The sequence below is a fragment of the Neltuma alba genome, unplaced genomic scaffold, assembly GCF_004799145.2.
Source record: "Neltuma alba isolate B1F8T4 unplaced genomic scaffold, ASM479914v2 tig00012161_pilon, whole genome shotgun sequence".
In the NCBI taxonomy this organism is placed as follows: domain Eukaryota; kingdom Viridiplantae; phylum Streptophyta; class Magnoliopsida; order Fabales; family Fabaceae; genus Neltuma; species Neltuma alba.
Window position 1 is genome coordinate 137,426 of NW_021636708.1, and position 26,340 is coordinate 163,765.

Here is a 26,340-nt window from a genome sequence, read left to right on the forward strand (position 1 = left end):
TGACAAAGATGCATATGTCAGGCAGACTAATTGTCTCTCCTCTCAAAACTAGGAACAACAAAACAAAATATGTGTTGTGCAAGTAACAATCGTGGAACAAGTAACAATCCTTGTAACGTTCTGGTTGTAAACATTGTAGCCCAAGACTTCAGAATATCCTCAATTCCTGACTATATATTGCATTAATAATTCCCTATCATCCTTCATCTTTTGTCCTCCGTCAGTGCTTTTAATCAAAAGTTGCGCGGGCATGGCCATGGTGCGAGCGCAGTTCCTAATAACGTGGGCATGCTGTTTGGTGGTGATGGTGGCTCATGTAAGAGGGCAAGAAATAGCAGGTCTTGGTGTCAACTGGGGATCACTAGCGTCACACCCACTGGATCCTCCCATTGTGGTAAATACGTTGAAGGACAACGGGGTCAAGAAGGTTAAGCTCTTCAACGCAAATTCTTGGACGCTCAATGCCTTAGCCGGCACAGACATCGAAGTCATGCTTGGAATTCCCAATGATCAGTTGAATCGCTTTGCTCGCAGCTTCCATGACGCGAAAGAGTGGGTCAAACATAATGTCTCCAAACATCTGGACAAGGGTGGGGTCAATATCAAGTAAGCAATCCATATCAGTCTCGCTCCGTCGTGTTCATATGATGAGACTCTTTCTTGCATTATGGGGAAAAAATTTACCGTGTGTTTGTTTGATTTTTTAGGTTCGTAGCGGTTGGCAATGAGCCGTTCTTGAAAAGTTTCGACGGTTCGTATCTGAAGTCCACGTTGCCGGCAATGCAGAATATTCAGGAGGCTATAGAGGATGCTGGGTTGGGAGATCAAGTCAAGGTCACTGTGCCTTTGAATGCCGACGTTTACGAATCACATTCGAACATGCCATCGGATGGGGATTTTCGCAGTGACATTCACGATCTTATGTTACAGGTAGTGCGTTTTCTTAACGACAAGAAGTCACCGTTTCTAGTCAACATATATCCCTTCCTCAGTCTATATCAATCCCAAGATTTCCCTCGAGATTTTGCATTCTTTGACGGTGGCCGAACAATTACCGACAACAACACACAATACACCAACGTGTTCGACGCAAACTTCGATACTCTCGTTTGGTCGTTGAAAAAAGCCGGTTTCCCAGACACGAAGATTGTGGTCGGAGAAGTTGGATGGCCCACGGACGGTGACAAGAATGCCAACCCCAATAACGCAAAAAGGTTCAACCAAGGATTCCTCAAGAAAATGGCAAGCAAGAAAGGGACGCCTCTACACCGAGAACCCATAGAAGCCTATTTGTTTTCGCTATTCGACGAGGACCTGAAAAGCATCGACCCAGGCAATTTCGAGCGGCACTGGGGGATTTTTCGCTTCGATGGGGTACCAAAATATGCACTGGATTTCACAGGGCAAGGACGAGACAAGATGCCAATAGGAGCAAAAGGGGTTGAGTACCAAGAACGGAAATGGTGTGTGCTGAGGAAGGAAGAGAAGGACATGAGCGAGGTGGCGAGTGCACTGAGCGATGCGTGCCAAGGTGCGGATTGTTCGAGCCTAGCACCAGGTAGTTCGTGTGGGGACGTAGACATGCCTCGCAGAGCCTCCTATGCGTTTAACCAATATTTTCAAGTGAGAGACCAAAGCGTGGATGCTTGTGATTTCAGTGGAATGGGGCAAATTGTGAGCGATGATCCATCCTCAGCAAATTGCTTATTCGCTGTAGAAATACAGAGTGGCAGTCACATGCTCAAAGCAGAGCATGTGGTGAGAGTGCTGTTGATTAATGCCTTCTTCGTCTTGTTCTTGACGTTGGTATAATTGAACGTCTTCTGTTGTGGCTCTGGCTGGCCGGCCCCGGTTTACTGATGATGCTGAGTACAAATGGGTTGACGTTTTAGCCTCAAAATTAAGCTTCCGCAAGGATGCATTGCATTATTTGAAATTGTAATTTGGGTGTACAATCATTCATTGTGAATTTGTATAAGAGTTCAGAGGATTTATTATAAAATTTACGAGGTTAGAAAAATTATTTGTGCACGACATAAAATTCAGGGATGTTATGTATAACTTAATCTGATCCAAATTTTATTATTTTATTATATATGTTCTTACGTTGTTTGATTATTGATGATTCGTTGGTATATTTTATGTCTAGTACGCGCATGGATGGAGAATTTTGGGTTTTGCATCATCGTTCTTTATCTAAATATACAATAATTTATAATCAAATTGTGTATGCAAGGTTTTACAAGGATTTCGGAAATGTCACGAACTCTTCATTTCGCCAATTAAGATTGAATTAAAAACTAGTTGAATCATCCGTAATTTTTCTAGTAGAATTTCTTTAATGAATTTTTTTTTTTGCCAAACAAAGTTTTGTCACAATAAGGGGTGTTTGGATGAAAATTAAACCATAGTTTCAAAAGTGTTTTTATAGTTTAGAAAGTAAATATATGGAGGAATTTGTTTTGTTTTGCAGAAGTACTTTTGAGAGTTGCCAAACATCCTTCAAAACGTAATTTTTCATAGTTGGTTTGATTGCGGGTCGGGTTAAAATCCATCTTCAGTCGGGTAACGGGATCAACTGTCCGCATCCTAAAACATGACTGCAGAAGGAATCAAGGCCTTTCGTCCTTCGTCGTTCTATCCGTTGTCTGCTCTAAGCCAGCGCCTGTATCAGCTCCGTCACAGTCACTGTAGTCACTGGTAAAAATTCTGTGCCTCGGTGTCGCTATATACTTGTTTCTCTTTTTCTTTTTTCCGCCCCTTGCTTATGGAGTACAGTCGAGCAAATTAGATTGTGAACCATGACTTCACTGGGTACTTTGGAAACAGCCTCTTGCTGCAGTTATAGTTTTAGTTGTTTATTATCCCCCCATCGTTGTAAAGCTTGCATTTTTAGGAATCTTGGTAAATACTTCCTCTGTTTCTGTTAAATTATCTATCAAACTACTGGTTATGGTATGTAATATGTATTGCGTGCTTGTTGATTCGTTTAATCTCTTCTTCTCTCAGTTGTTAGACCTTGATGGGTCCCTTTACACTGCCCATCATTGCTGAAGCCTCTTCCATATCATCAACAGGTAACACGGGTCACCATTACCTGATATTCATATACGGCATCATGCAGAAATTCGAATTATACCTGTGTGAGCATACCAGCTTCCAGTGAACTCAAGGATTCTCATATATTATTTGGTGGCCGGGATTATAAAGAGAGACCCTCTAACTCTAATTGCAAATGTTTGTCTCCTGTAATTGTATGAAGATGTGTGGATTTTGCCGAGTACCAAAAATGTATAAAGTTCAAATGATTGAAATTTTGGCAGTGCATATAAAAGGGACATTATAGTGGGATAAGGCTTTCTTGTTGTTGATTAGATTATTGTCTTTCACGGAATGATTTAGCAAAGAGATCACATATGGGGAAGTGGTGGGAATCTTCATTCATGTGATATTCTTGCACTGTCTTCCTCTGGATTATACTCTCCGCTTCTTGTTTGAACAGGAATATGGTTTTGCAGATGCTTGTATCAAGAGGAAACAGAAACCATTGCTGAGAAAATCTTTTGCATCAACTAGCATGGGAGAGCAAAATCCTTTTGATTTTTGCCGCACCTTATTTGGCAAGTATAACACGTCCATTGTTGTCCTATTTATAAAAATGTTCGCAGTAAATGCATTTTCTTGATGTTGGGACTTGAGACCATGTTTATTTTAAGGGAGTCCCAATGTCTGATGTGCAAAGAGAATGGTCAAAATTGTCATGTTTTGAGCCTTTCTAGGTGCTTTCCGTTTTCTGTTGTCTATTCTGGAGGATATCTCAACCTATGCCCTCAATCTTCTATTCGTCAAATAATTGAAATGATGATATATGCTTAATAGGAGTATGAAATTTTTATTTTTTAGTTCTACATCTTGAGTACTCTTTTGGACCGAATCTATGAAATAAAAACCATGAAGAACGTGGGTTGTCTAAGATGATTCTGGGTAGAAAGAACATATTTCTGTGCTCGTTCCTTTATATAAAGGGTAGGCATCCACAGTACATTTTGAAATCAATTCGAAGCACATCTGTTTTATACTGTAGGCAAAGAAAGCATGCTAAATATGTTCTCTTGAAATGAAAAGGTAGGAATTATGTGTCTGCAATAATAAATACTTCTTGAGGGAGTACAATAAGATGATATTCGTTGATTAGCTACCATTCCTTAGATATAAAGAGAGGAAAGCCCACAGCTTTTTCCAATTAGTTAATCTTTTATTTTTATTGACGCTGGTAGAATCTGATACTGATTCTTTAACAGCACTTTGATATTTCTAATGAGCGTAGGAATTTTTGCAGAGGGCTTAGTTGCTGGAGGTACAGCTGGAGTTGTTGTTGAAACAGCTTTATACCCTATTGATACTATAAAGACACGCTTGCAGGCAGGTTCCCGTGACCATAAATGATAAAAATTGGCCGTTTAGTGTTTTTACTTAAATATTTGCGGAACTCATTACTTCCTGATGCGAAATGGTGAAAATCCCGCTATTCTAGATTATAAAGGCATGGAACTAAGGGTAAGGTAAGCTGTAAGGATGTCCATAGAGAAAACATGATTAGCTAGGGATGGAACACCAGGGGGATAAACGGAGGATGCTAATGGAATTTGTTTAGATGCTTTTGTGGGCAGGAGTACGAGAGGTTGAGATTGGAATAGGCATGGAAAATGACAGAATGGTTTTGGCTGGAGATAGTTAGCATCTCAAAAGCCCAGCAGTGTCTTTGTTTTTGCTCCTCTTCATCTTTTTTCAGCTATTTCTTCTGTGTTTTACCACTGTACTTTCTGTCCTTTAAGAGCAAGTGCATTAAAATTTCTCCTTGTTTCTTTTTTCGAGTTGTTAGACTGCAATGGTAATGTTTTCTCGAGTTCGTTGGCTGGCTTCTATCACATGTTACCTTGTTTTTAATTAGCGCCAGGCTACTGGCCAGGCCAGGTTCTTGGGAAGACTTAGCCTTTCCGATGATGAGATGTCTTTGTCTACTGGCTATTAAAGATATTCATCATGAACATTTAGTTGTTTCAGTTTGTGAACCCACAATTTTATTGCTATACCGTTTATTTTTGTCGCGATCTAAATTATTCTCATTTGTCCAAATCTATAACAAATATACGTATCCTTTTGTTGCAGGCTGCCCGTGGAGGAGAAAAATTAGTGTTTGGACGCCTTTATTCTGGATTGGCAGGAAATCTTGCTGGTGTCTTACCGTGAGTATTTTCTGGAACGCACTGCAGTGCAGGATCAAGTTCGATTCTGATTGTTTGAAAGGGTGATTGGGCTTAAGATAAGACCAACTTCTGCTTTAGGATTCTCTAAACCTCAATTTCATGAGTTTTGCACAATATTTTTGTTCCTCTGCTTATCTAGATTTTTCTTTTAATGACTAAAATCAACAAAAGTAACTCCTATCCAATATCTATGCATAGTTGATGCTAGATAATGAATCGTTTTGCAGTTTTCTTTTGTTAACATTAAAGCATTGTGTTCTCTAGTTATCAAGATTCGGATTCATCAACGTTCTTTTTATAACATCGTGGAGTGACTTGTTGTCCAAAATTTGCAGGGCATCTGCTCTGTTTGTTGGAGTCTATGAACCTGTAAAGCAGACACTGTCGAGGATATTTCCAGAAAATCTGAGTGCTTTTGCTCATTTTGTAAGATACTCTTACTGAAAATTTTAACATATTTGAGATTCAATTGTCAAATTTCAGTACTTTCCCCAAAACCATTCGATATATATGCTGCTAATTTGAAACGAGACACGGACTCCTTATTGCCTCGTTTTGTCTTTAATTTCCTTAGTCTGGAAGCTGGCTAATTAGGGTCATGAAGTTTTTGGAATTTGTTTGGCCCTTACTAGAGTGGTCGCTTTATTATATTGTTGCCTGAGTATCTTTTGCTTTATGCAAAATCTTTCAATCCTTTGCTTTTAAATGAAATTATTTCATAAGGATTTTAGATTTTATATAGACTGCAGGTGCCATTGGGGGCATTGCAGCTTCCCTGATTCGTGTTCCAACAGAGGTAATGACTACCTTGTGCATAAAAATGGTATTTCCATGATTAGAAATTAGCTTCACTGGTCAACACCAATTTCATTAATGATCCTTAGGTTGTTAAACAACGCATCCAAACTGGGCAATTCACTTCGCCTGTTCTTGCTGTTCGCTATATTTCTTCTGTCGAGGGCATCAAAGGACTTTATGCGGTATGGAATCTCTCATCTTATTATCTCCTTCAGAGTTTGGATTACCTCCATTCCCATGGCATTAATTGTGCATTAAAATGTTTTTTTATGTTGATCTATGAAATTATAGGGATATGGGTCTTTTCTACTGCGGGATTTGCCCTTTGATGCTATTCAGTTTTGCATTTATGAACAGCTTCGTATAGGTTATATGTTGGCGGTAAGCCCATCAAGTTCTTTACCTGTTTGTATATGTATTGATTTAGTTTACTGATTCAATTTTCCATTCGATGTCCTGTATTTTTTTTCGTGCTCCTCTTTTGTGTTTGATGATGATGTGACTTGCATTTCCTTTTTGCCAGGCACGAAGAAATCTGAATGATCCGGAGAATGCCATCGTTGGTGCTTTCGCTGGTAATATTCTAGCCCCGTCTGTACATGCTAACATATATTTAACGTATCAATGAACTTATGCTAAAACGCGGTTAGCTAATGTAGAGATATGATATGATATTGTATGATTAGGATATGATATGATATCTCTACAGCTAACAACATTTTGATTTTAGGTGCACTGACTGGCGCTATAACTACTCCCCTTGACGTCATTAAGACGAGGTTAATGGTTCAGGTAAGATCATGCAGCTTCCTGCTACTCTAATTGTTTTCTTTGGGTTCCCCCCTCTTTTTTTCTTGGGAGGATTACCAAGTGGCTCCGTAAGCAGAGAAGACAAGGTGTGTAGTATAGTAATCATGATCCATGTGGGCTGTTAGAGTATTGGATTCAGTGCTGACCATGAGTTTCTATATTCTTCTGCAAGGGAACTGCAAACCAATACAAAGGAATCATGGATTGTGTTCAAACTGTCATCAAGGAAGAGGGACCTCAAGCTTTATTTAAGGTATGGGCTTTCTCTCCATTTTCTCCTTCACACAGTAGCTTGCGTGGTGGGCTAGCAGAATTCTGTCATTGTTATTATGGCACCACGTTTTTGCATGGAATTTGAAAGCTTTCCTTCGCGAAGTGGGTCTTATTTCTGGGAAAAATTCGAGAAAGTGGGGTGCTTCATATTTCTGTGCTCGACAAATAATTGTTTGTTTTGTGATATGGTGATTGGTGGAGTCCTTTTCCTCATCATGAAGTGGTTGGTGGAGTTATGCGTGACATCCTTGTCATGTCCATGTCTGAGAATAATCATTGTAAATATGGTATGAGTGACTTTTGTTCTTACCCGCCCAAGCAATTTCATTAATCGCCACCGACCCCCTCTTACATTTAGACTGAGGAATATCAATCATCCTACGAGTAAAATCTTGTCTGATAGTACATGTTATTATTTGTGCACTTTGCATGCATTTATTTTCTGCACCCACACGAAGAAAAAGCAATTTTAGCCTTCCTCAAATCATGCTCTCAACATTTAGTCCCGTGCAGGTTCAGATAAATTGCGACGGATCAGCAGAATCGCCCTTGAGTTTTATTAACACTTTTGAGTCTTCTCATCTACTATTTTGAACTACACAGTTTCAGTTTACTTATAAACAAGTACAGGTTAAAAAAAAAGTTGTATGATTTGATCTTGGTTTGTATGTTTGTGTTTGAGGACAGGGCATTGGGCCAAGAGTGCTATGGATAGGGATAGGTGGCTCAATCTTCTTCGGCGTTTTGGAGGGCACCAAGCGTTCTCTAGCAGAGAGGCGTCCTAATCCTCCTCCCCCCAGCTCTAACTCAAAGCTGCAGTGACCCAAAAATGTGTGATCTTGTTATATCAAACATGTTTCTTGACGGGCTATTACATCATCACACGAAATAAAAATTACGCTGAATCTGAAACGAATCATATTGCATTGGTTAATAGCTTATAAATATTATAATTTAGCATCTATTTTATATATTTATGTTAATCTTGACATGAAAATGAAGAAAGACAAAAATAGAGGCGACAAAAAAAAAACTCACATGTGATGTTGTCATACTCTTTGACGTGACCGTTTAACTAATTTATTTTTGTTTGCAAATAAATGAAAGTCAAATCTGGGGTTTTTATTGTCTCTATTGGCCACACATTTTCCACACTCGTGTTACCAGTTCCTCTCGAAACTGATTAATATATAAGGGGGGGGGGGGAAGTTTATAAATTCTAAGATATTATTCCGAATCATTAAGGCTGACATTTATCATTAATCTAGTGCCCTACCAGCAGAGAATTTTCAACGTTTCTTCCGACCAAGAGAAGAGAGTCAATTGCGTGTCAAAATACACCTCTTCCAAAGTAAAAATGAAATGGGAATAGAGGCATATTATATATACAGATATATAGCAGAAAACAAGTAACTTTGTTGATTGTGAAAATATAAATGGTAGTTGGTAGGCCAGGCCATACTGTGCATTGACTTTTAGGTACATCCTGCCTTTAGTTTAATTAGTTGATACTATTTGTTACTACATATATATCTTTCTAGTAACTTGAATTTGAAGCATAACACTAGTTTAGTCTGTCATAATGATTATTTGACGCCTTTAGTTTTTTATTTGTATAAAAAAACTTATATCACCGGCAATCAAGCCACGTCAGATCCATGATCATCTTCTACAATTTCAATCCAAACCAACCACTTACATTATAAATAAGGTTTTATATACTACCTCCGTTTCTTAATTTAAGAGTTATTTTGATATTTAATTTGGTTCTAAATATAATATTTCTATTCACTTTATTTTTCATATTTATCTATTTTTTTAAGAAATAGTTCTTGTAATGGTTGCACATATTAAATATTTCATTAAATAATAGTTACGTTTTAGCTAATATACATGATTAGTAAATATATTTTAGAAAAGATAATACCTATTTAATCCAAATAACTACGTCAACAAACTTTCTTAATCTACTTAAATTAATTAAGTAGCTTTTATATTAAGAATGGGAGGAGGTATGTTGTAATTAATAAAAATTTCTGTCAATAATCTTGTAATTTAATGCCATCCCGCATTTTTTTTTAATGGAAGAAGTTGTGTGATCAAACTCTCACATAATATAAGGGAAAGCCAGTGTGTGTGGAACTGCGATGAATGCGTGTGGATCTTCTTTTCTATGATTGTTAGGATCAAAACCATTTCCTCAGCACCATAAAATCAATTTCATGCTCAGTTAAAATATCAAAACGTATCATGAGTATGACTAACATCACCCGCGCCCCCCCCCCGGGGGGGGGAATCAATCAATGTGAGTTTAGAATCAGACAATTGACAAAAGGCAATAGAAATTTATATTTGATGTTAATATTCACTTTGACGTGTCCTTAGTTTCGGTGATCACATCAGATAGATGTGCATAAAATTATTTCAATTATCACTATTAAGCCTGCATGTTTGGAAAACGACTGAAAATAGTTCTTGTAATTTTTGAAATAGAGATATTTTTACGTACTTTGATTATAAGACCAATTATGTTTGGCGAGTGTGTATGTGTTATTTACATGAGAGGAGCCTCGCATTTGGGCGAGCAGGAGTGTTGGAATCGAAGTCCGTTTATTATTGTTAATGAGTGAAAAGTAAGTAAGGATCACTATAGCTACCGGTTTCATTTTTCTTTGACAAAGAAATAATATGATTTATTTGTTTGTACAACGTCAAAGTTTATTATTATGTCACATATAATTGCCTAGATAGCTAGAGAGAAAAATGTGTACATGGGTGACTTATAATGGCAAACATATGCAATAATAACATAGACTTTTAAGACATAATAATCCTCCTCTAGGGTGGGCCCCTTATCTCATTACCTAATTATCCTTAATACCCATCAGGACGAAAAGGATGAAAATCGGACTGTACAAGTGTTAGGCTACTATTTCGACATAAGAAATTATTCGAAAAGTGTGAGCTTAATTATGCACTAGAGATTAAAGCATTGTCTAGAATGCCACTTTTTAGGCCAACGGTTACCTGTATGGGAAAAAAAAGAAGCTAAAGCAATTATGATGACTATTAGTGCCCGATCGATGAAATATATGAGTTATTTGTGATCGATCCACCATACATTGTATTTTGATGATTGATTAATTATTCGTTGGGGACTACTTTAGTTAATAGACAGCATTATTGAAATAAATTGAATTGAATTTTTTTTAACGATGAATACAAATATATATAGAACTACTTTAGTTAAATTATATGGATGATATATATAAGCACGCATACATTCGTTCCGCGGATATATAGAGTGTGGATTACACATAGAACTCTTTAACTCAATTAACTTCCCTCAGCAAAAATAGAATCACTTTGATTTCTAAAACAGACGCAGCTTATTTGAAACTCGTTAAATGACCGGCTAAAGAGTGAAGACAGCCTTGGCAGCTTAAACATGCCCAAGCCAAAGACGTGGGAGGGAAGTCTCAGTAAATGAACATTTAAAATGATAATCATAAATTTCGTTTTCGTTGTTGAATAGGATTTTGTTGGGAAAGAAACCAAATGATAGGGTTGCTCCCTTGACGTTCAGAGAGACAGCAAACGGACAAGGTGGGGTTTTTGGGGTTTGTGAAGAAGATTGGCCCAGATGAAGATCATCTGATACATATTGATGTCTAAAGCTCACGCTGGAACCAATGACACTGCAACTATATCATGTGGGCACGCATGCCAGAATCCCCCTTTAGCAGTCGAACAATACTCAGTAATTATAATATAGCGTCTCCTTCCGGTCATTTTCACACACTTATTGTACAATTACATGAAGTCCTTTAGTCACGCTGAATTCTGATACACTTCAATACCTGTGCCTGTGAATATTCACTGACGTGATACTTTTATGCTTTTGCCGTACGTAGCTAGCTAGGGAATGTGCAGAGGTATAGATAGAGCTCACTAAAGTCACTGGTTCCAACTTGGAATATAAACCCTAAGAACTCTCCATCACTTACCCTCAACAACCCTCTCTACTTTCGCCACTCTACCCGAAGACCGTGCGCGTGTGCCTAAAAAAGCTGCATCTTTCTTTCGTTAAGAACCGAGGACTGCACCTGCTTTAATTTTGTACAGATATTCTACAGAATTTGACCCATCTGTCGTTTTCTCATCTTAAAAGTTACGTAAGATTCGTAATATTACACATACCCGACCTTGAAACCTGCTGGCCATCTAATTCATGTTAGACGCATTCTGATCATTTATATATCAAGTATGGGAAGCATATTGTTGAGAGTTATTCTGTGGGAAATTCCGGGGCACTCCAAGTTCGACGGAAAAAAGGGAAAGCTAAATAGAATAAAAGGATTGTACTCATGAACAACGGCAGACTTTATGGGATAAAATATAAAAAAATAAACGACAACATTCCGTTCTTTATACTGGTTGTCTTTAATTGGGAATGTAGAATTGTGCACAGGAAAGGAATGGCAGTGTGTTGTCACAAGGGCTTGTAAGAGACTTGGGGGGGGGGGGCATGAGTAGTCTCTGACAGAGGCAGGATCTCATAAGCTACAGACCCTTGAGGAGAGGTGCGTGGCCTAATCATTTCCTACATCTCCACACACTTTGAAGTTTGAAGTCTCTTTCACCACCCACTTAATTTCATCCATCCCTCTCTGCTTCTCCTAGATAATAATTTTCCACCTATCTTCAAATACAAAATACTTTTTAATTTGAAGTTTAATCGTAAAAGATAAATTCAAGGGCTGCTCCCAATGGAGCTGTCAGTATCCATCACCTGACCCAGAACACTCGCCTTTGTCTCTCTCAATAAATTATAAAAGACAAGAACTTGAGTTCTGATCGACCGCGCGCGGGCGGGGTATACATGGGGGGTTTCAGGATATATAAATATATAAATACTCCCACATGAATTCCAATTTTTATACAGATTAATTCATCATGACAGCTAAAAAAGAGAACAGAGAAAGAGACTGTGGGAAATAATAACTAAGAAAGAAGAACGGATTATAATTGCGAAGGAAAAGGGAAGAGAAAAGGGAAAGCAAGGTGAGCGATAAACGAGGGCCGGGATTGATGAAGGAGGTAACCTGAAAGGCATAATGGAGAGCCATAAGGACTAAGGAGAGACAAAAAGAAATGATGTGTGTTTGCCACGGGATGCTCTTTAGTTTCTCCAACTTGCTTAAGCTTTTAAACTTTAAACCGTTTAAAAGAAAAAAGCATTATATACTATCATTTAAATTTGCATCACATTAATAAACCTAATGCGGGTTTCTGTAGATGATGCAGGTTATTATTCCAGCCGTACGTCTTCCTTCTGACATCATCACTACGTTAGCCTAACGCCAGCACAAACCCTACTGACTCGATTTCAGATTTTATTACATCCTCTAAAACGTATTATAATTGCCCTTTTTTTCCCTCCCCCTTCCCGTCTTCCCAAACACTTGTTATTCCAAAAAAAGGCGCATTTTTATGAGTGAAAGATCAGAGTAACAACACCGTGAATTCATTTGAACGGTGCCTGAAGTCTGAACATTCCTGCAGAGGCGCATAAAACACATATATTCAGTTTTCTACTCTTGGATACATATTTTGCAGAGGCGCTGCGAATTAACGCAAAATGAATAATAACGCCAGTACTAAAAATTTAGGTCCATAACATTACTGCCCTTTGATTTCACCAATCATATAATCCATTATTTTCCTGTTATAGCTAGGAAACTCTATTCATCAGCTGCTTTTATTTCATTCATTAATTTCTGCAAAATGAAGCTCATCATTTTATGGAGTTAAGAAACAAGATGAAGTACAAACGCCACACAATAATTATTGAATTATGGCTTTAACTCAAGCCGGTAGATAAACAGTGATTTCAATGGCCACAATGGTCCACAAACATTCGACACACTTAACAAGTGAAAGGTGACTAACTATGATTATTAATGTTACACGCTTAATTGATCCAAGAATGACAAGCAATAATATAATAAGTTTGGGTTTGGAATTTGAGAAAAAAGCTGGTGGGTTGTGGGGTTAGTTCGAGTTTTAGAAAGCCAAATAGGAAAAGGGAGGCGAGAAAGGTAATGAGCTTTTTTGCTGCGATAAAAGTCAAATAAAGCCTCATTCATTCATCATAATGATATCCTTCCCAACGATGTGAGAGAGAGAGAGAGAGAGAGAACAGGGTGTGATATAGATAGATATGCACCCAAGATTCATCATCATTGTCCTCTGTGATTTCTTTTTGATATATATGGTGTCCCCAAAGTGATCACTTTATATTAAAACCAGCCAAAAAAAACCCTAGAAAAGTGATAGGTATATGTTTCACCCCCGCTCTCTTTTTACTCTTTAGCGGAGATTTTGTTGTGAGGATCGTGGTGAATGAATGATAATTATTTCCCCTTTCATTTTATATTTTTAATCATGAATCTGCTTCTATTATTGTGCACTCAACACAGCTTTCGCTTTTGCCCATATATTATAATTATTATCTACAGTGACCGGCTGTTGCATGGAAGTTTCATACAACTTTGCAAAGGCACCAAACTTTCTCTGTTGAGACGTTTTGTCGTGTAATGTTGACCTCCTTTGTCGCACAGTAAAATTCCACTAACCTTAAGGACATGAAATTTCCAAAGCTTTTGAGGATTAACGATACCATTATCTGCAGCTAACAGATATTAAGGCCAGCTTTAGTTGAAATTAAAAACGTTACAAAAGTCACTCCAGCTTAACTTTTTAGCATATTTTCGTCTTCCTGTTTATTATTATTTTTAAAAAAAAAAACCATATATTCTGCGATGGTGAGTTCCTGGTCTCATTTATTTTATTATATACCTGCCTAGTTTCTCACCCTTGATGATTTTATTTAAGAGGGGGTCGATGTAGGAATTCAGAAATTCGCATATATATCTTGGTAGAGAGAAAGAGAACCACAACCAGAAGGGAAAGTGGTTTTGGGAGGTTGTTAGTTAGACCTTTTCTGTTCACGGTGTAAATTCTAGCTCGCTCCTCCCCAAACCCTAGAAGAATCAAGCATCTCAGAAACAGATCGGTTCCTTCAATAAGAAAAGTCCTGTCTTTTTCGTTCGTATACTCAGCAACGTCCTTAGGCATAGCCAAAGAGATTAGAGCGAGAAAGAGATACTGATAGCTAGGAGAGAGAAAGAGAGAGAGATGTCAACAACTGCCCGATCGATTTTGAACCATGGTGGTAATTTGTTCGAGGATCAGCAGTATCTGATTCATACACAGCTGGGTTTCCTTCCCAATTTCCCGGCAAATCTGGCCTTTCCTTCTTTGGATTGCCATCAATCTTTGAAGGGCTTCCATGCTATGGGTCCTTCGCTTTCATCCGAAACAGATTCCACCACTGCAAATCTAACGGAAACCCTATTTGCAACCACAGCTCAAAAGCCAAGGCAAGACCTCGCTTCTAGCTTGGGAGGACCGACCCAACTCCTTTCCTTGAACACATCAAGTGTACTAAATCCATGGTAAAGTATTCTCACTTTAAATTTTCACATCCACCCATGCATGCCAGCTAGCTTGCTCCTATTAACTTTCTTTATCGGAAAACTCCGCAGATTGTCTGCTGTCACAAAAATCTCCAATAAGTACATGATAGTTATAAAAAGTATTTTGGAAAATCAGGTCATTAATAAGTTATAAATTATGTCAACTACTGGCCATTTGTACTGTTAAAAACTTAACAGGAAATGTTTGAAAACTATAAAATTTGGCCTTGTGTAATTAAGGAAAATTCATGATGAATATAATAAATATAGGGCATGGGGAGAAGTAAGCGAATGCTTGGGCAATAAAAGAAGTGGAGGAGAGAATAGTCATTGTTTAGGGATGTCTGCTATGAAGATGAAGAAGTTAAAGGGAAGGAGGAAGGTGAGGGAGCCTAGGTTTTGCTTCAAGACCATGAGCGATGTGGATGTCTTGGATGATGGCTACAAGTGGAGGAAGTACGGACAGAAGGTCGTCAAGAACACCCAGCACCCCAGGTTTGTGTTTGTGTTCTTATGTCTGTTCATTTCATGATATAGTCAATCTACTTTCTTCTCTTAGTTTGTTTTCCTCTAACTCGCTGAATGGCCAATGCTGATGACTGCACATCAACACACAGAAATTGAAACTTGAAAGCATACGCGCGTATATATATAATGTATTTGATATATTTGATTGGGGCTTCCATCGGTCGGTCTGTACTCCAAGATATATAATACATAGATATAGTCTCTCTCTCTCTCCCCCTTGTTATGTCTGTCTTTATTTGTTTCGTCATAATTAGTTTGCTTTGTCAAACAGGCTTTGGGATGATTTTAATCTTAGTGAATAATGCCGGGATGATTACGCTCATTAATCAAACATATTAAAGATTGGATCACTTTATAGCTGTCGAGCTCTCTAAAAATATATAGGCGAGAGTATTCTTGAATAGGAGAGGATATTGAAATGTTGACCGTGTTAAAAAGAACGAGTGATTACTAGTGAGGACCCTCTAGGCCTATGCATGACTTGAAGCATTATCAATGATAGCTTAGCTTTTTTTTTTTTTTTTTTGCAACCTTAATTAATTTTCTCGCAATAGGCCAGCTCTTAATAATTACTCTTTATTTGTGCATTAATTCAACATGTATAGAAGCTACTATCGTTGCACACAAGACAATTGCCGCGTGAAGAAGAGGGTGGAACGGTTGGCCGAGGATCCGAGGATGGTTATAACCACATACGAAGGCAGACACGTACACTCTCCCTCCAATGATCTCGAAGACTCACAAGCTCCTTCTCAGCTTACTAACTTCTTGTGGTAGCTTCGTGCGTGTTTCTCAAATTTTCTGCGTTCCAAAAAAGGGGAGAGTGAAAATTGGCAATGTATCTTCTTCTGGCAGTCATACGCCGGTGTCTCTGATTCATTTTCAGTTTTCACTCTTTTTCCATTCCCAAGTGTAAGGTGTTGTGCTTCTGTAATTTCCTGGTTTAACTACATATATATGCATGTATTTCCTCTAGTGTTTCTGTTGTCTTTTGTCCCCATATTAGAAACCAATAATACACCCACCTACATTGCAGCTAGTAACTTCTGTAAGCTGTCCCAGCTGCCCTCTTCTTATTTATAATGCTGCCCTTGTGTGTGTGTGTGTGTTTTTTTTTGTGTTTGTGTTGATGCTTTACCACTTCGAGCTTCAGCTTTAATCCATTTGAAATGTGAACCAAATCACCAATTAAGTATTAAAAAAACCCACTCAGATCTCATTGTGAGATGTCTATTTTAACTGGATCCACACTTCGGATGCATTTAGTTTCATGTTGGAGAAACTAAAAATACAAATAAGAAATTCATCACGCAGATTAAAAATCTTAGCGGCCGACACATGCATTTTTTTCGGCGGAATTCAACATGTACCGCGTTATTATATATAAACAGTATATATTTTGATTTTTTTTTAATATTTCACACTTATTATAAATTAAAATAAGGGGATTGTGAAACTCTTTTTTTTTTTTTTGCCCAACCAAAATGCAAAGAAGACAACTATTGGTGAAAAATCAAGAATTCAAGATTCAAGAGGTTTTTTTTCTTGGGCCAAAAGGACTCAAGAGTTTGGAAAATGACACGCATGGGTAAAGAGAGAAAAAGGTGAAAAGGGTTTTTGGGCAAAAGTTAACATGTGATCTGTCCATCCGCTGAGGAGCAGGTAACAATGCAGAGTCCACTTGGACCCTTTCCTATCATCCAGTTTTGGACTAGATCACTAAACTGTCCCTCGTGAAGTTATTAAATGACCAAGCTTATGCGAAAAGCTATGCTGTGGGTCAAGTACTTGGAGCCCTGGGCCGTTAAGAGCGTCATTCCAATTTTGTTTTCTGCGGCGGTCCATATTTCGTGCATCAGGGGATCCAACTCACGAGACATCAAAATTACCGCCACTTATGGTTAATAAGCATGACAACCAACGCCAAGTGTTTTTTTATTTTTTTTTTGGGGCAAGATCAGCTCAAGAGTGACCCGATGCAACCGAGAGTCCATTTCGGCACTGATATTTGATGGGAGAATGAAAGGAGGGGGAATGGCGAATGTGGAAGGAAGCTGTGTTGGGAATGGCATAGATGCAAATGCGGTGATGAGGAACTAAAGAGAAGCAAAGAGGAAAGCAGCCTGTTGGGTGGCATTTGGAATTAGAGGTGCGCTTTCAAAGTTAATTACAAAAAAGACAGGCACGTGAGGTCAGACCTCCCCTGCATGTTTCTCTGTTTATTTTAAGCCCAACCAGCTGCCGTGTTGACGGATAAATCTTACACTTGGGAGTTTGAACGCAATGGAATATATAGAAAGAAATGGAGGAACACACACCCCCGCCCCGTCCACCTCAGAATACGAGGATCAAACGTAGCATAAGAATAATGCTAGGATAGGAGACCCAGCACGTGCTCCCTCGTGACCTCCACCTTCACTCGTCTCTGCAGTTCAAGGTTATGGCTCAGTAAAACCAAGCTAAAAAGTAAAAGCCCTGATTTGTTGCTTAATTAAGTTGGCAAATTATATATATAAATGAAGCAGTTTGAGGGGTGAGGGTGTGAAAGTGCTTATTAGGGTGTCATCAGAAACGGGGGACGACAGGGAGTGTGAGGGGCGGGGAATGGGAAAACGTGAAGGATGATGACTGAGTTGAATGGAAGAGGTGCACGCGCAGATCGAAGGACGGATGAGGAAGCCCTCAACGCTTATGGTGGGAACCGTTGTTTGAATCACAATCACCCTTACTTTACCTACCATTTACGCATTATCTTTCTTGATCATCCATCCAAACCCAACCCCATTACATCACTAACGTTAACTTGAATCTTCCCCCACAACCATTATAGCAGCGCGCATTTAGCACCCACGCCTCACCTTCTGCTGCCCACATGTCCCACGTGCGCACTCCTCCCCCTACCCTCCTCCCCCGCCTTCTATTGCTTTCATTCTTGTTTCCTCCCCCTCCTCAATTATCACATTCTTTTTCATACAGCTTCTTCTCGCGACTAAAGTGATGGGTGAACCAAATTCTCTGCTGGGGCTGTCCACGTTCTCTATTGACCCTCACAGCGACGGATAGCATCAGAAGTAAAGACTGAGGAGAGACTGTGTCTGATTAATCAGCGTGAATGACCAATCACGGGCCGTACATGTGTTGCGTACTTATTATTAATTAATAATAATTATTGTATGGTTATTATAAATAAAGCGTGGAGGGGAGTACGGGAGGCTATTATTCCCCTGCCCCTGCCCCTGCCCCTGCCCCTGACTCGTGAACATGGCCCCCTCCCCTCTCCTCACTCCTGCTTCTGCGTCCAACATGTCTTGTCCGCACGCTAACTCGGGACCCCTTCTCTCTGAAACATATACCAATTTATGACGCCTCCTTGAATGATTGAGATATTAAAGAAACCAGGTGCAGCCGAACCTGAATAATGTATCTGAATTCTGATGTGATCAATTGGGTGGCTCATTCATATGATGATGCTTCTGTTGACTTCATCCCTGCTGCCACACGGTGTTGTAGTGGCCCAGACCTTCGTTCCGTTACGGGGGCGAGTAGCAGCGTTTAAAGGTGTTTTCAACCAAAAAAAAAATGGAGGTGGCAGAGTCAATTAAGGCCGGACCCGAAAGCGACGGTGTCGTACCGCAAAGACGACGACGGGGGATAAGATTTCAGACACAGTCAGGTGGCCCGGTGGCCCACGTGTCACGCCTCCGCATGTGGCTGGGAATGTGCGAACCACGCGAATCTCAAACCCCCCCTCCTTCTCATTTCCTCCCCCTCCCCTCCTCATCAGTCACTTCTAGGCTCGACCGCCATTCATATGGTCCTTCCCCTCCCTCTCCCACTTTTCTTTTCATCTGCTTATCAGCCCCTTTAAACAGCCTAAACTTCACGTGCAAATCCACTTTCTTTATTCAAGTTGCTCCCGTTTAGTTATTTGAGACGACAAGTCGGATCTTTTCTTTTTTGATTGCATATAGGCCTTCGTATACAAGTGGCGTGAAGATTCTGAATTGCAATTAATGAAAAGTGGTGTGCTGTGCTGAACTAACAGTGTGAGGAACTTTGAGTAGAGCATATTGCACAACCCAAGTCGATAAAGATTCTCTATAAATTAGATTCACAGCGTCAGGAAAAATAAAGAAAAAGGTCAAGTGAGGCTTCAGTTTGATTTTCCTAAAACCTGATTGATTTCTATTGCCTCGCGTAATTGTGGGGGAAGAGTATTAATTGAAGCAGAAGTCTTGTATTGCTATTCTATAACTATAACGCCTCCCTCTCCGCGCGCGTGTGTGTGTGGGATTATATTATGGGGTAGATTCAAAGACAAACATGGATGATAATAATAAGGGATAATTAATCTCCAGGTCCTTATAGTTTCATCTGATTTTTAATTGGGTCCTTATAAAAATTTTCCTTTTTATCAAATCTTTTTACTTTCGTGTGTTTTTAATTAGGTCCTTTTTTTATTTTTCTTTTTATCAGGTCCTTATAGTTTCACTTATTTTTTAATTAGGTGCTTTGTAGTTTTTGAAAAATTATTTATTAACTTTATTCTTTAAAATTAATTTCATTTTTAAATTAATAATTATATAATTGGACAAAATAATTAATATAATCATTTAGTAATTAATAAATAATCAGAATAATAATTATACTTAAATATAAATTATTTATAATCATATTTTAATTTTAGAAAAATTATTTTTATAATTTGAATTTTATAATTTTAAAAATTTGAATTGAAAATAAATAATATATTTTTTAACTAAAAATTTAAAAGAATATTAACATAAGATTGTTACAATAATTTCTTATTTTTAAAATGTTATTATTTGTAAAATAAAGAATAAAATAAAAACTACAAGGACCTAATTAAAAACAAAGTAAAACAATAAGGACTTGATAAAAAGAAAAAAAATTATAAGGACTTGATTAAAAATATAAAAGTATAAGGATCTGATAAAAAAAAAATTATAGAGACCTGATTAAAAACCAGTTCAAACTATAAAGACTTATATTAATTATCCCTAATAATAATAATACTGAGCATGTTGCGTGGGTGGGGTAATTAAATCCCATTACGTACTACTGTATGTACTTTCAAAAAATACATCAGCGGTGGAATATACATCTAATCTAATGACAGATCAGAGGACACGGAGGCGTTCCCAACTGGTGCAGAGCTGTAACCCGGACAATAGAACAAGAAAAGACAGGACATCCATAAAATAATGAGAGATACAAATAAAACTAGCTGGGAGAAGAGAGATAACACAACAATATTAATGACACTAATACGTTACTCTGAAATAGTGAAACCTGCAGGACAGATGTGGATCGGCAATTAATAGCTGTGAGGAGGGAACCTTGAGCTTCAAAATATTCGAACGCAGCAGTTTACCAACTTCTCCACGATATACTTTAAAAAGTACTCATTTCCTTCGTTTTAAAAAACAAGTAAATATGGAAGTGACTTGCTTTGTTTTGTTAAAGGAAATGTCAAACAAGAGTTGTTGTCCCTGAAGCGCACATGGTGATTGTAATTATGCCAGAACAATGAGAATCGAGCAATATATAATACAACGTTTGTCACCGTGTGAGGCAAACGATTCGTCATTGTTAATTTATAGATACGGGCTAATCGATAAGAGTCAAAATTAGGTGGCCACCACATCGCACATTTTCCCAGTCACAGAAACGAATAATATAATTCACCAGGTCCCATGGTCCAGATGACCAGATCACATGCTAAAGCACGCATGGTCAAGAAACGGACAAGATGCACTCATTTCCTACCCTTTCTCCGAATCAAAAAGACGAGTTGAAGATTCTTGATAGTTGATAGTTAAGAAAACACTACAATATTTATTTGTTTGCGTGGTACAGGGTATTGACCGTCCCAAATGCTTCTGAAAGATCACACTTGTCGCGGAAATCAGCGAGTATTATATAAAGCGCTTGGCATCTTTCTCGTCCTAGTCTCTCTCAACTGGCAGAGTCATGTGTAGATCCGCATGGTATGTTTGAATTGGCAAAGAGGCAAAGAAAAAGGGTAAAACAAGCAGAGCGTCAGGGTGCAAACGGGTCAAGGAGACAGCAGGATCCATCAAAGGAAAGGACATGCCGCGAGAGAAGCGGTGTGCTCCCTACAGGTGAAGAGCTCTAATCAAAACCATGAACTCAGAACAACATGAAAGAGTCGAGGGAACGGGTTTCTTAATCAAGACACCTACGTTTCGGTCGTTCAAGGACATTTCTTGACATATTATGTACCAAATTGGAGGAAATGTAGTTGGAAAAACGGGGGGCAAGCAAATCGAACGGCTGGAACAAAGGTCCAAAAGATAGTTCACTTACTCACCGTCACTGGAGTCGTAAGATGCAGGGGCCCTTCTCCGGGATTATTTGAGCCGTGAATACATTCAAAATCTAGGCAACAAAGACGGCAAGGAAACAACGGGAGCTGTTCGTGTTTATATAAAATAAGAATTTATCTCAGTTTGAGCCACTGATTATGTATAAAACAACAATATTACTTACATCAAATGGTACAAACACAGGCAATTCCCACTTTTACTCATTTCCTCTTTTCCGAAATAATGGGAACTGATCAAGAAGGAAATTTTTTTTGGGGGGGGGGGGGGGGGTAGCTGATGTCATCAGCTACTGCTTCTTTCGTCCTTCTCCCCAAAGAATTCTTGCCTACTGCTTGCTGCTTAATTCAGGGATCTCTTTTATGCTCATATCTACCATTTCCATGGCGCCAAATCCACCATCCTCGCTCGTGATGGTAGACTGGGAATCCATCCCAGATCCTGCTTGGATTTCCTTGAACATCGCCATCACTTGAATCATTGTTGGGCGCCGCAGAGGTCGATCATCAAGACAAGCACAGGCAACTCTTAAGTGTTGTAAAAGTTCAATCTCAAGACTCGGATCCTCTTTCATGAGCTCTGGGTCAAAAACATCACTTATTTTTAATTTAGCATGCTGTTTAACCCATCCCACAAGATTGTTATCACCAAAGTCTGATGAATCCGTGGGTCGTTTCCCTGTCAGCAGCTCCAATAAAACTACACCGTAACTATAAACATCACCTTTAGTAGAGCACCTAAAGCTCTGGTAGTATTCAGGAGGAACATAACCCGGGGTGCCTGCTAGTGTGCTGACACTTAAATGGGTGTCCATAGCACTCATGAGCCTAGCCATTCCAAAATCGGAGACTCTGGCTTCCAGATTCCCATCAAGCAACACATTGCTTGATTTCATGTCTCTGTGAATTATATGAGGATTGCAATTGTGGTGAAGAAAAGCCAATCCCCTGGCAGCTCCAATTGCAATCTTCCTCCTGGCTGCCCAGTTCAGCTTTATCCCGGCTTTCTTCTGATCATGCAAAACATCCTCTAGGCTTCCATATTTCATGTACTCATAAACCAAGAGTCTTTCTTCTCCAACTTTGCAGTATCCGAGAAGGGGAACAAGGTTCCGATGCTTAATTTTCCCGATGGTTTCCATTTCAGCGGTGAATTCCCTGTCCCCTTGTCCGCTGATATGAATCAGTTTCTTAATCGCCACAACACTTCCATCTTTCAACTGAGCCTTATATACATCTCCAAAACCACCTTTACCAATAAGACTGTCATTGTGGAAACCATTTGTGGCTTCAAGGAGGTCGGCAAAAGTAAGCTTCCGAAGGGGCTTCTCGAAAGTTGCAAGATTTATGCTAAGGGCTTCACGGGCACTCACCTTCCAACCAGCATTAGCTGTACCTGAGTGAGACCTGCTGTCGATGTAGACGTCCAGGGCAGCCTCCTTCTTCTTCCTTCTCTTTCTTGACTCGAAGGCGATTATAATTAGACCAAGGATGCAAAAGAGTGCGAACAGCAATCCAATGGACACACTCCTCACCAGAGATGCCCGTCTCTGGTTAGACCTCTGATGCCGGGCATCTGCACTTGATCTCGAGTCTGATCCACATAAAGCAAGAGGGACACCACAGAGACCAGAATTATTTGCAAATTTGGCAGCTGGAAAGGTATCAAATTGACCAGATTCAGGAATCAATCCTGAGAGATTGTTGTTTGACATATCAATTTCCGTGAGCATGGACATGCCTGTCAGCGATTGAGGAATCTGTCCTTCAAGCCGATTGTTGGAGAGGTCAAGAATGTTGAGATTTTTCATGTCTCCGAATTCCGGTGGGATGTTCCCGGATAAATTGTTGTATCCCAAGTTCAGAATAAACAAAGTGTTCATACTCCCCATCTCCTTGGGTAGAGTACCCGACAACATATTATGCGAAATGTCCAAAAAAATCATAGAACCACTACTAAATTTGGGACGGGCCTTACCATTATAAACTCGAGTGAAGCTAGTGAAATTGCAAGGGCTCCTGGTTGAAATTCTGCCCATCTGCTCCAGACTAATGCCAGCAAACTCTAGCAAATTTCCTGCTCCATGGCACTGCTTACTACCGTCGGTCTTGATGTACACATATGTCTTTCGACTGATGAAATTAACTTCAATTTTGCCCGACTGCTTAAACAACTCAGGAGGAATTGATCCACTCAGATAATTTGTATTCAGATCCAACCATATCAATCTTTGACAATCCCCAAGCTCCGGCGGAATCCTCCCAGAGAAGGAGTTATTACTCAATTTCAAGATCGCAAGATTCGAAAGCTGACCAATCCATGCCGGAATCTCCCCACTCAACCTGTTATTAGACAAGGACAACCAATTCATGCTGGTGCAGTTGCTTAAGCCAGAAGGAATGGTCCCAGATAGCTCATTGAAGTCCAGAATCAAATTCTCTAGAGTCTTAATGTGCTTAAGCTCTTGGGGTATTTCTCCATGGAGCCGGTTCAGCCAAAGAATCAAATCTTTGAGTTTTGAAAGGGACCCAAAGCTGGAAGGGATAGTCCCCGTCAAGTAGTTGAAACTCAAATCCAAAGCCACAAGCTGGGAACAGTTGCTGAGTGCGGGTGGAATAGAACCTGTCAACAAATTATTCTGCAGGTATAATTCTTTCAAATTATTCCTCGGATCGTCACAGAGCCCTCCAGGAACTGAACCACTGAGGTTATTGGAGCTCAGATCCAACGACTCCAACGTCGAGAACTGAGACAGAGTATGAGGCAGGGTACCGGTGAAGTCATTGAAGGAAAGAACCAGCCTCTTCAAGCCACTCAATTCTGCGAAAAAATCAATCGGAAGTTCACCGGTGAACTTGTTGTTGGATATATCAAAGGTTTCTAATGAAGAGCAAGCCCTGAAATCGGTTGGAAGAACACCGGAAAGGTTGTTTAAGGAAAGATCGAGTACTACCAGGGTGGGGCACAAGTCAGAAAGGCCAGCAGGAATCTGTCCCCGAAAATGGTTGTCGGCGAGATGTAAGTACTGCAGAGAACCAGATGGAAGCGAAGGAACAGGACCGGAGAACTGGTTGCTTGAGATGTTCAAGAAGGTGAGCTGCTTGCAACTGGACAGGGCGCGACCAATGTCACCGTAAAACTTGTTTGCAGAGATGTCGAGGTACTCTAAAGCCAGACACTCACCCAAAGAAGGAACAGCGAGGGAGAAATTGTTAGAGGAAAGGTCCAGATGCTGCAAAGCTTTGCAAGTCGAAAAGTTTGTTTCCCCAGTGATTTTGTTGCCCTTTAGAGACAAGAGCTTCATGTCGTCGCAGCCCTGTGATAAGATCCATGGGAGAACGTTGGGACCCGACATCTTATTGTTGTAAGAGAGATCGAGAACCTGGAGACTGAGCCTCAACCCGGTTGAATCTCTGCCAGAAAATTCTAGGAGGTTACCTGAAAGGTTGACAGCTTTCAGGGCCGAACAAGAGGACAGGTAGTTCAAGGACGAAACCGGGCCAGACAAACTGTTCTGAGATAGATCTAAGGAGCTCAGTGAGTTGCCACACCTGGAGCCGGCCGAGAAAGAAATGGCGCCGGAAAGATTGGTGGCTTGCAGATTAAGGACTTGCAGGTGGTCGAGGGAGAGTAGATAGGTAGAGACAAGGCTGAAATTAGTGTTCAAGGGGACCCGGCTGAGGTCTACGGAAGAAACGAGGGTATCCCGGCAGGAAACATGAATGAAGGAACAGGGACTGTGATTAGGGAGCCAGCTGGGGAGAAGGGAGGGGTCAGGAAGGGAATTCTTGAAGGCGAGAAGCTGGCGGGTTTCGTCTATGAAAGCTGAAGAAGCAGAGGATGAGGGAGGAGGTTGGAGGGAGAGAAGAGCTAGGGAGAACAAGAGGAAGAAAGAGCGATGAGGGTTGGCGGGAGAGAAGGGTTTCATCTTGTGAAGCATAGAGAGATAGACAGAGAGAGAGTGGGTAGCTTTTTTTCCTTAGGGCATGAGGTCTGCCATTAGAGGGAGAGAGCAGAAGCTCTGGTAAACACTGTAGAGGGAGAAAGTGATTTGAGTGATGAAGATTAGAGAAAGAGAAAGTGAGGAAGAGGAATAGAGGATGATGGGGGGCCAGGGGAGTCAAAAGTCCGAGTAAACAATGTAACCAGGGTACTTATCAGAGGCGAAGCCAGCAGACACACCCGTTGCTCCCAGTCACATGCTTGTTAATTTTTCTTGCCGATTTTTAGTTAATTTAAACATTAATGTTCTCCTTTTGGCTCTCAAATCCATCTCCTTCCCTCAAAATTATTACCCGCCAGTATTTAATTTTAATTTAATGTTTGAGCAATCAGTCTCTCTCTCTCTAAGCAAAATTGTCAGTTTGTTCTCTCTTGCTTTCCGCGTTCGTGCGACGAAGCATTGATCCGTCGCCATCAATTAATGGAGATTCCGTCTCTTAATTAATCGGGATCTCCTCCTCACGAGGGTCTTAATTAAGTTATTGGCCACCCTTTTTTTTTCAAAACTTTCATCGCTTTCCCCGCGCCGCCCCTCTTTTTCGGGGATTAATTAATGCACTTTAAACAGTAGGAGAGCAGGCTAAAACGAGCACGCCCTCATGCTTCTTCCCGTGTGCCCTCCTCACAAGCCAGTGTCCTTGAACAAAAAAAAAAAAGGTTAATATTCTCATTTTAATATTGTGTTTTCAGTGAGTTTTGTGAAAGGCAGCGCAAAAAGAGGAGAGGACCGAGTACGAAGACTGAAATAGTAAG

At 39.8% G+C, this 26,340-nt stretch overlaps 4 protein-coding genes across 5 annotated transcripts; 3 read left to right on the plus strand and 1 right to left on the minus strand.

Moving 5' to 3' along the window:
* Nucleotides 1–256: 256 nt before the first annotated feature.
* Nucleotides 257–1,812, plus strand: LOC114723912 (glucan endo-1,3-beta-glucosidase 5). The gene is made up of 2 exons (XM_028910164.1): nt 257–606; nt 708–1,812. Exons 1-2 carry the CDS (start codon nt 257–259, stop codon nt 1,810–1,812), a joined length of 1,455 nt encoding a protein of 484 aa, XP_028765997.1.
* An 813-nt stretch (nt 1,813–2,625) lies between these two features.
* Nucleotides 2,626–8,112, plus strand: LOC114723875 (S-adenosylmethionine carrier 1, chloroplastic/mitochondrial). Of its 2 annotated transcripts, none has more exons than XM_028910112.1 (13): nt 2,626–2,700; nt 3,010–3,077; nt 3,519–3,620; nt 4,340–4,422; nt 5,170–5,246; nt 5,603–5,693; nt 6,010–6,063; nt 6,152–6,247; nt 6,357–6,446; nt 6,589–6,640; nt 6,796–6,857; nt 7,048–7,128; nt 7,836–8,112. In XM_028910112.1, the coding sequence occupies exons 2-13, from the start codon at nt 3,023–3,025 to the stop codon at nt 7,968–7,970; spliced, it is 978 nt and encodes a 325-aa protein (XP_028765945.1). In that variant the 5' UTR covers nt 2,626–2,700; nt 3,010–3,022; the 3' UTR covers nt 7,971–8,112. The 2 variants fall into 2 exon arrangements, with proteins under 2 accessions (XP_028765945.1, XP_028765946.1); XM_028910113.1 differs by lacking the exon at nt 2,626–2,700 and adding an exon at nt 2,741–2,904.
* A 6,012-nt stretch (nt 8,113–14,124) lies between these two features.
* Nucleotides 14,125–16,295, plus strand: LOC114723899 (probable WRKY transcription factor 13). Its single transcript, XM_028910149.1, has 4 exons — nt 14,125–14,135; nt 14,202–14,668; nt 14,960–15,184; nt 15,823–16,295. Exons 2-4 carry the CDS (start codon nt 14,349–14,351, stop codon nt 15,992–15,994), a joined length of 717 nt encoding a protein of 238 aa, XP_028765982.1. The 5' UTR covers nt 14,125–14,135; nt 14,202–14,348; the 3' UTR covers nt 15,995–16,295.
* A 5,361-nt stretch (nt 16,296–21,656) lies between these two features.
* LOC114723897 (protein BRASSINOSTEROID INSENSITIVE 1-like) lies at nt 21,657–25,699 on the minus strand. Its single transcript, XM_028910147.1, has one exon. The coding sequence runs from the start codon at nt 25,523–25,525 to the stop codon at nt 21,914–21,916; it is 3,612 nt and encodes a 1,203-aa protein (XP_028765980.1). The 5' UTR covers nt 25,526–25,699; the 3' UTR covers nt 21,657–21,913.
* Between the last annotated feature and the right edge of the window lie 641 nt (nt 25,700–26,340).

Bases quoted from the DNA above. Each gene is read 5' to 3' on its own strand.
- LOC114723912 (XM_028910164.1), top strand. From the start codon at position 257: ATGGTGCGAGCGCAGTTCCTAATAACGTGGGCATGCTGTTTGGTGGTG. The intron at 607-707 runs GTAAGCAATCCA...TTGATTTTTTAG, and splicing joins AAGGGTGGGGTCAATATCAA to GTTCGTAGCGGTTGGCAATG.
- LOC114723875 (XM_028910112.1), top strand. From the start codon at position 3,023: ATGGGTCCCTTTACACTGCCCATCATTGCTGAAGCCTCTTCCATATCA. The intron at 3,078-3,518 runs GTAACACGGGTC...ATGGTTTTGCAG, and splicing joins CTCTTCCATATCATCAACAG to ATGCTTGTATCAAGAGGAAA. The intron at 5,694-6,009 runs GTAAGATACTCT...GATTTTATATAG, and splicing joins TGAGTGCTTTTGCTCATTTT to ACTGCAGGTGCCATTGGGGG.
- LOC114723899 (XM_028910149.1), top strand. From the start codon at position 14,349: ATGTCAACAACTGCCCGATCGATTTTGAACCATGGTGGTAATTTGTTC. The intron at 14,669-14,959 runs GTAAAGTATTCT...TAATAAATATAG, and splicing joins TCAAGTGTACTAAATCCATG to GGCATGGGGAGAAGTAAGCG. The intron at 15,185-15,822 runs GTTTGTGTTTGT...CAACATGTATAG, and splicing joins AAGAACACCCAGCACCCCAG to AAGCTACTATCGTTGCACAC.
- LOC114723897 (XM_028910147.1), bottom strand. From the start codon at position 25,525: ATGCTTCACAAGATGAAACCCTTCTCTCCCGCCAACCCTCATCGCTCT.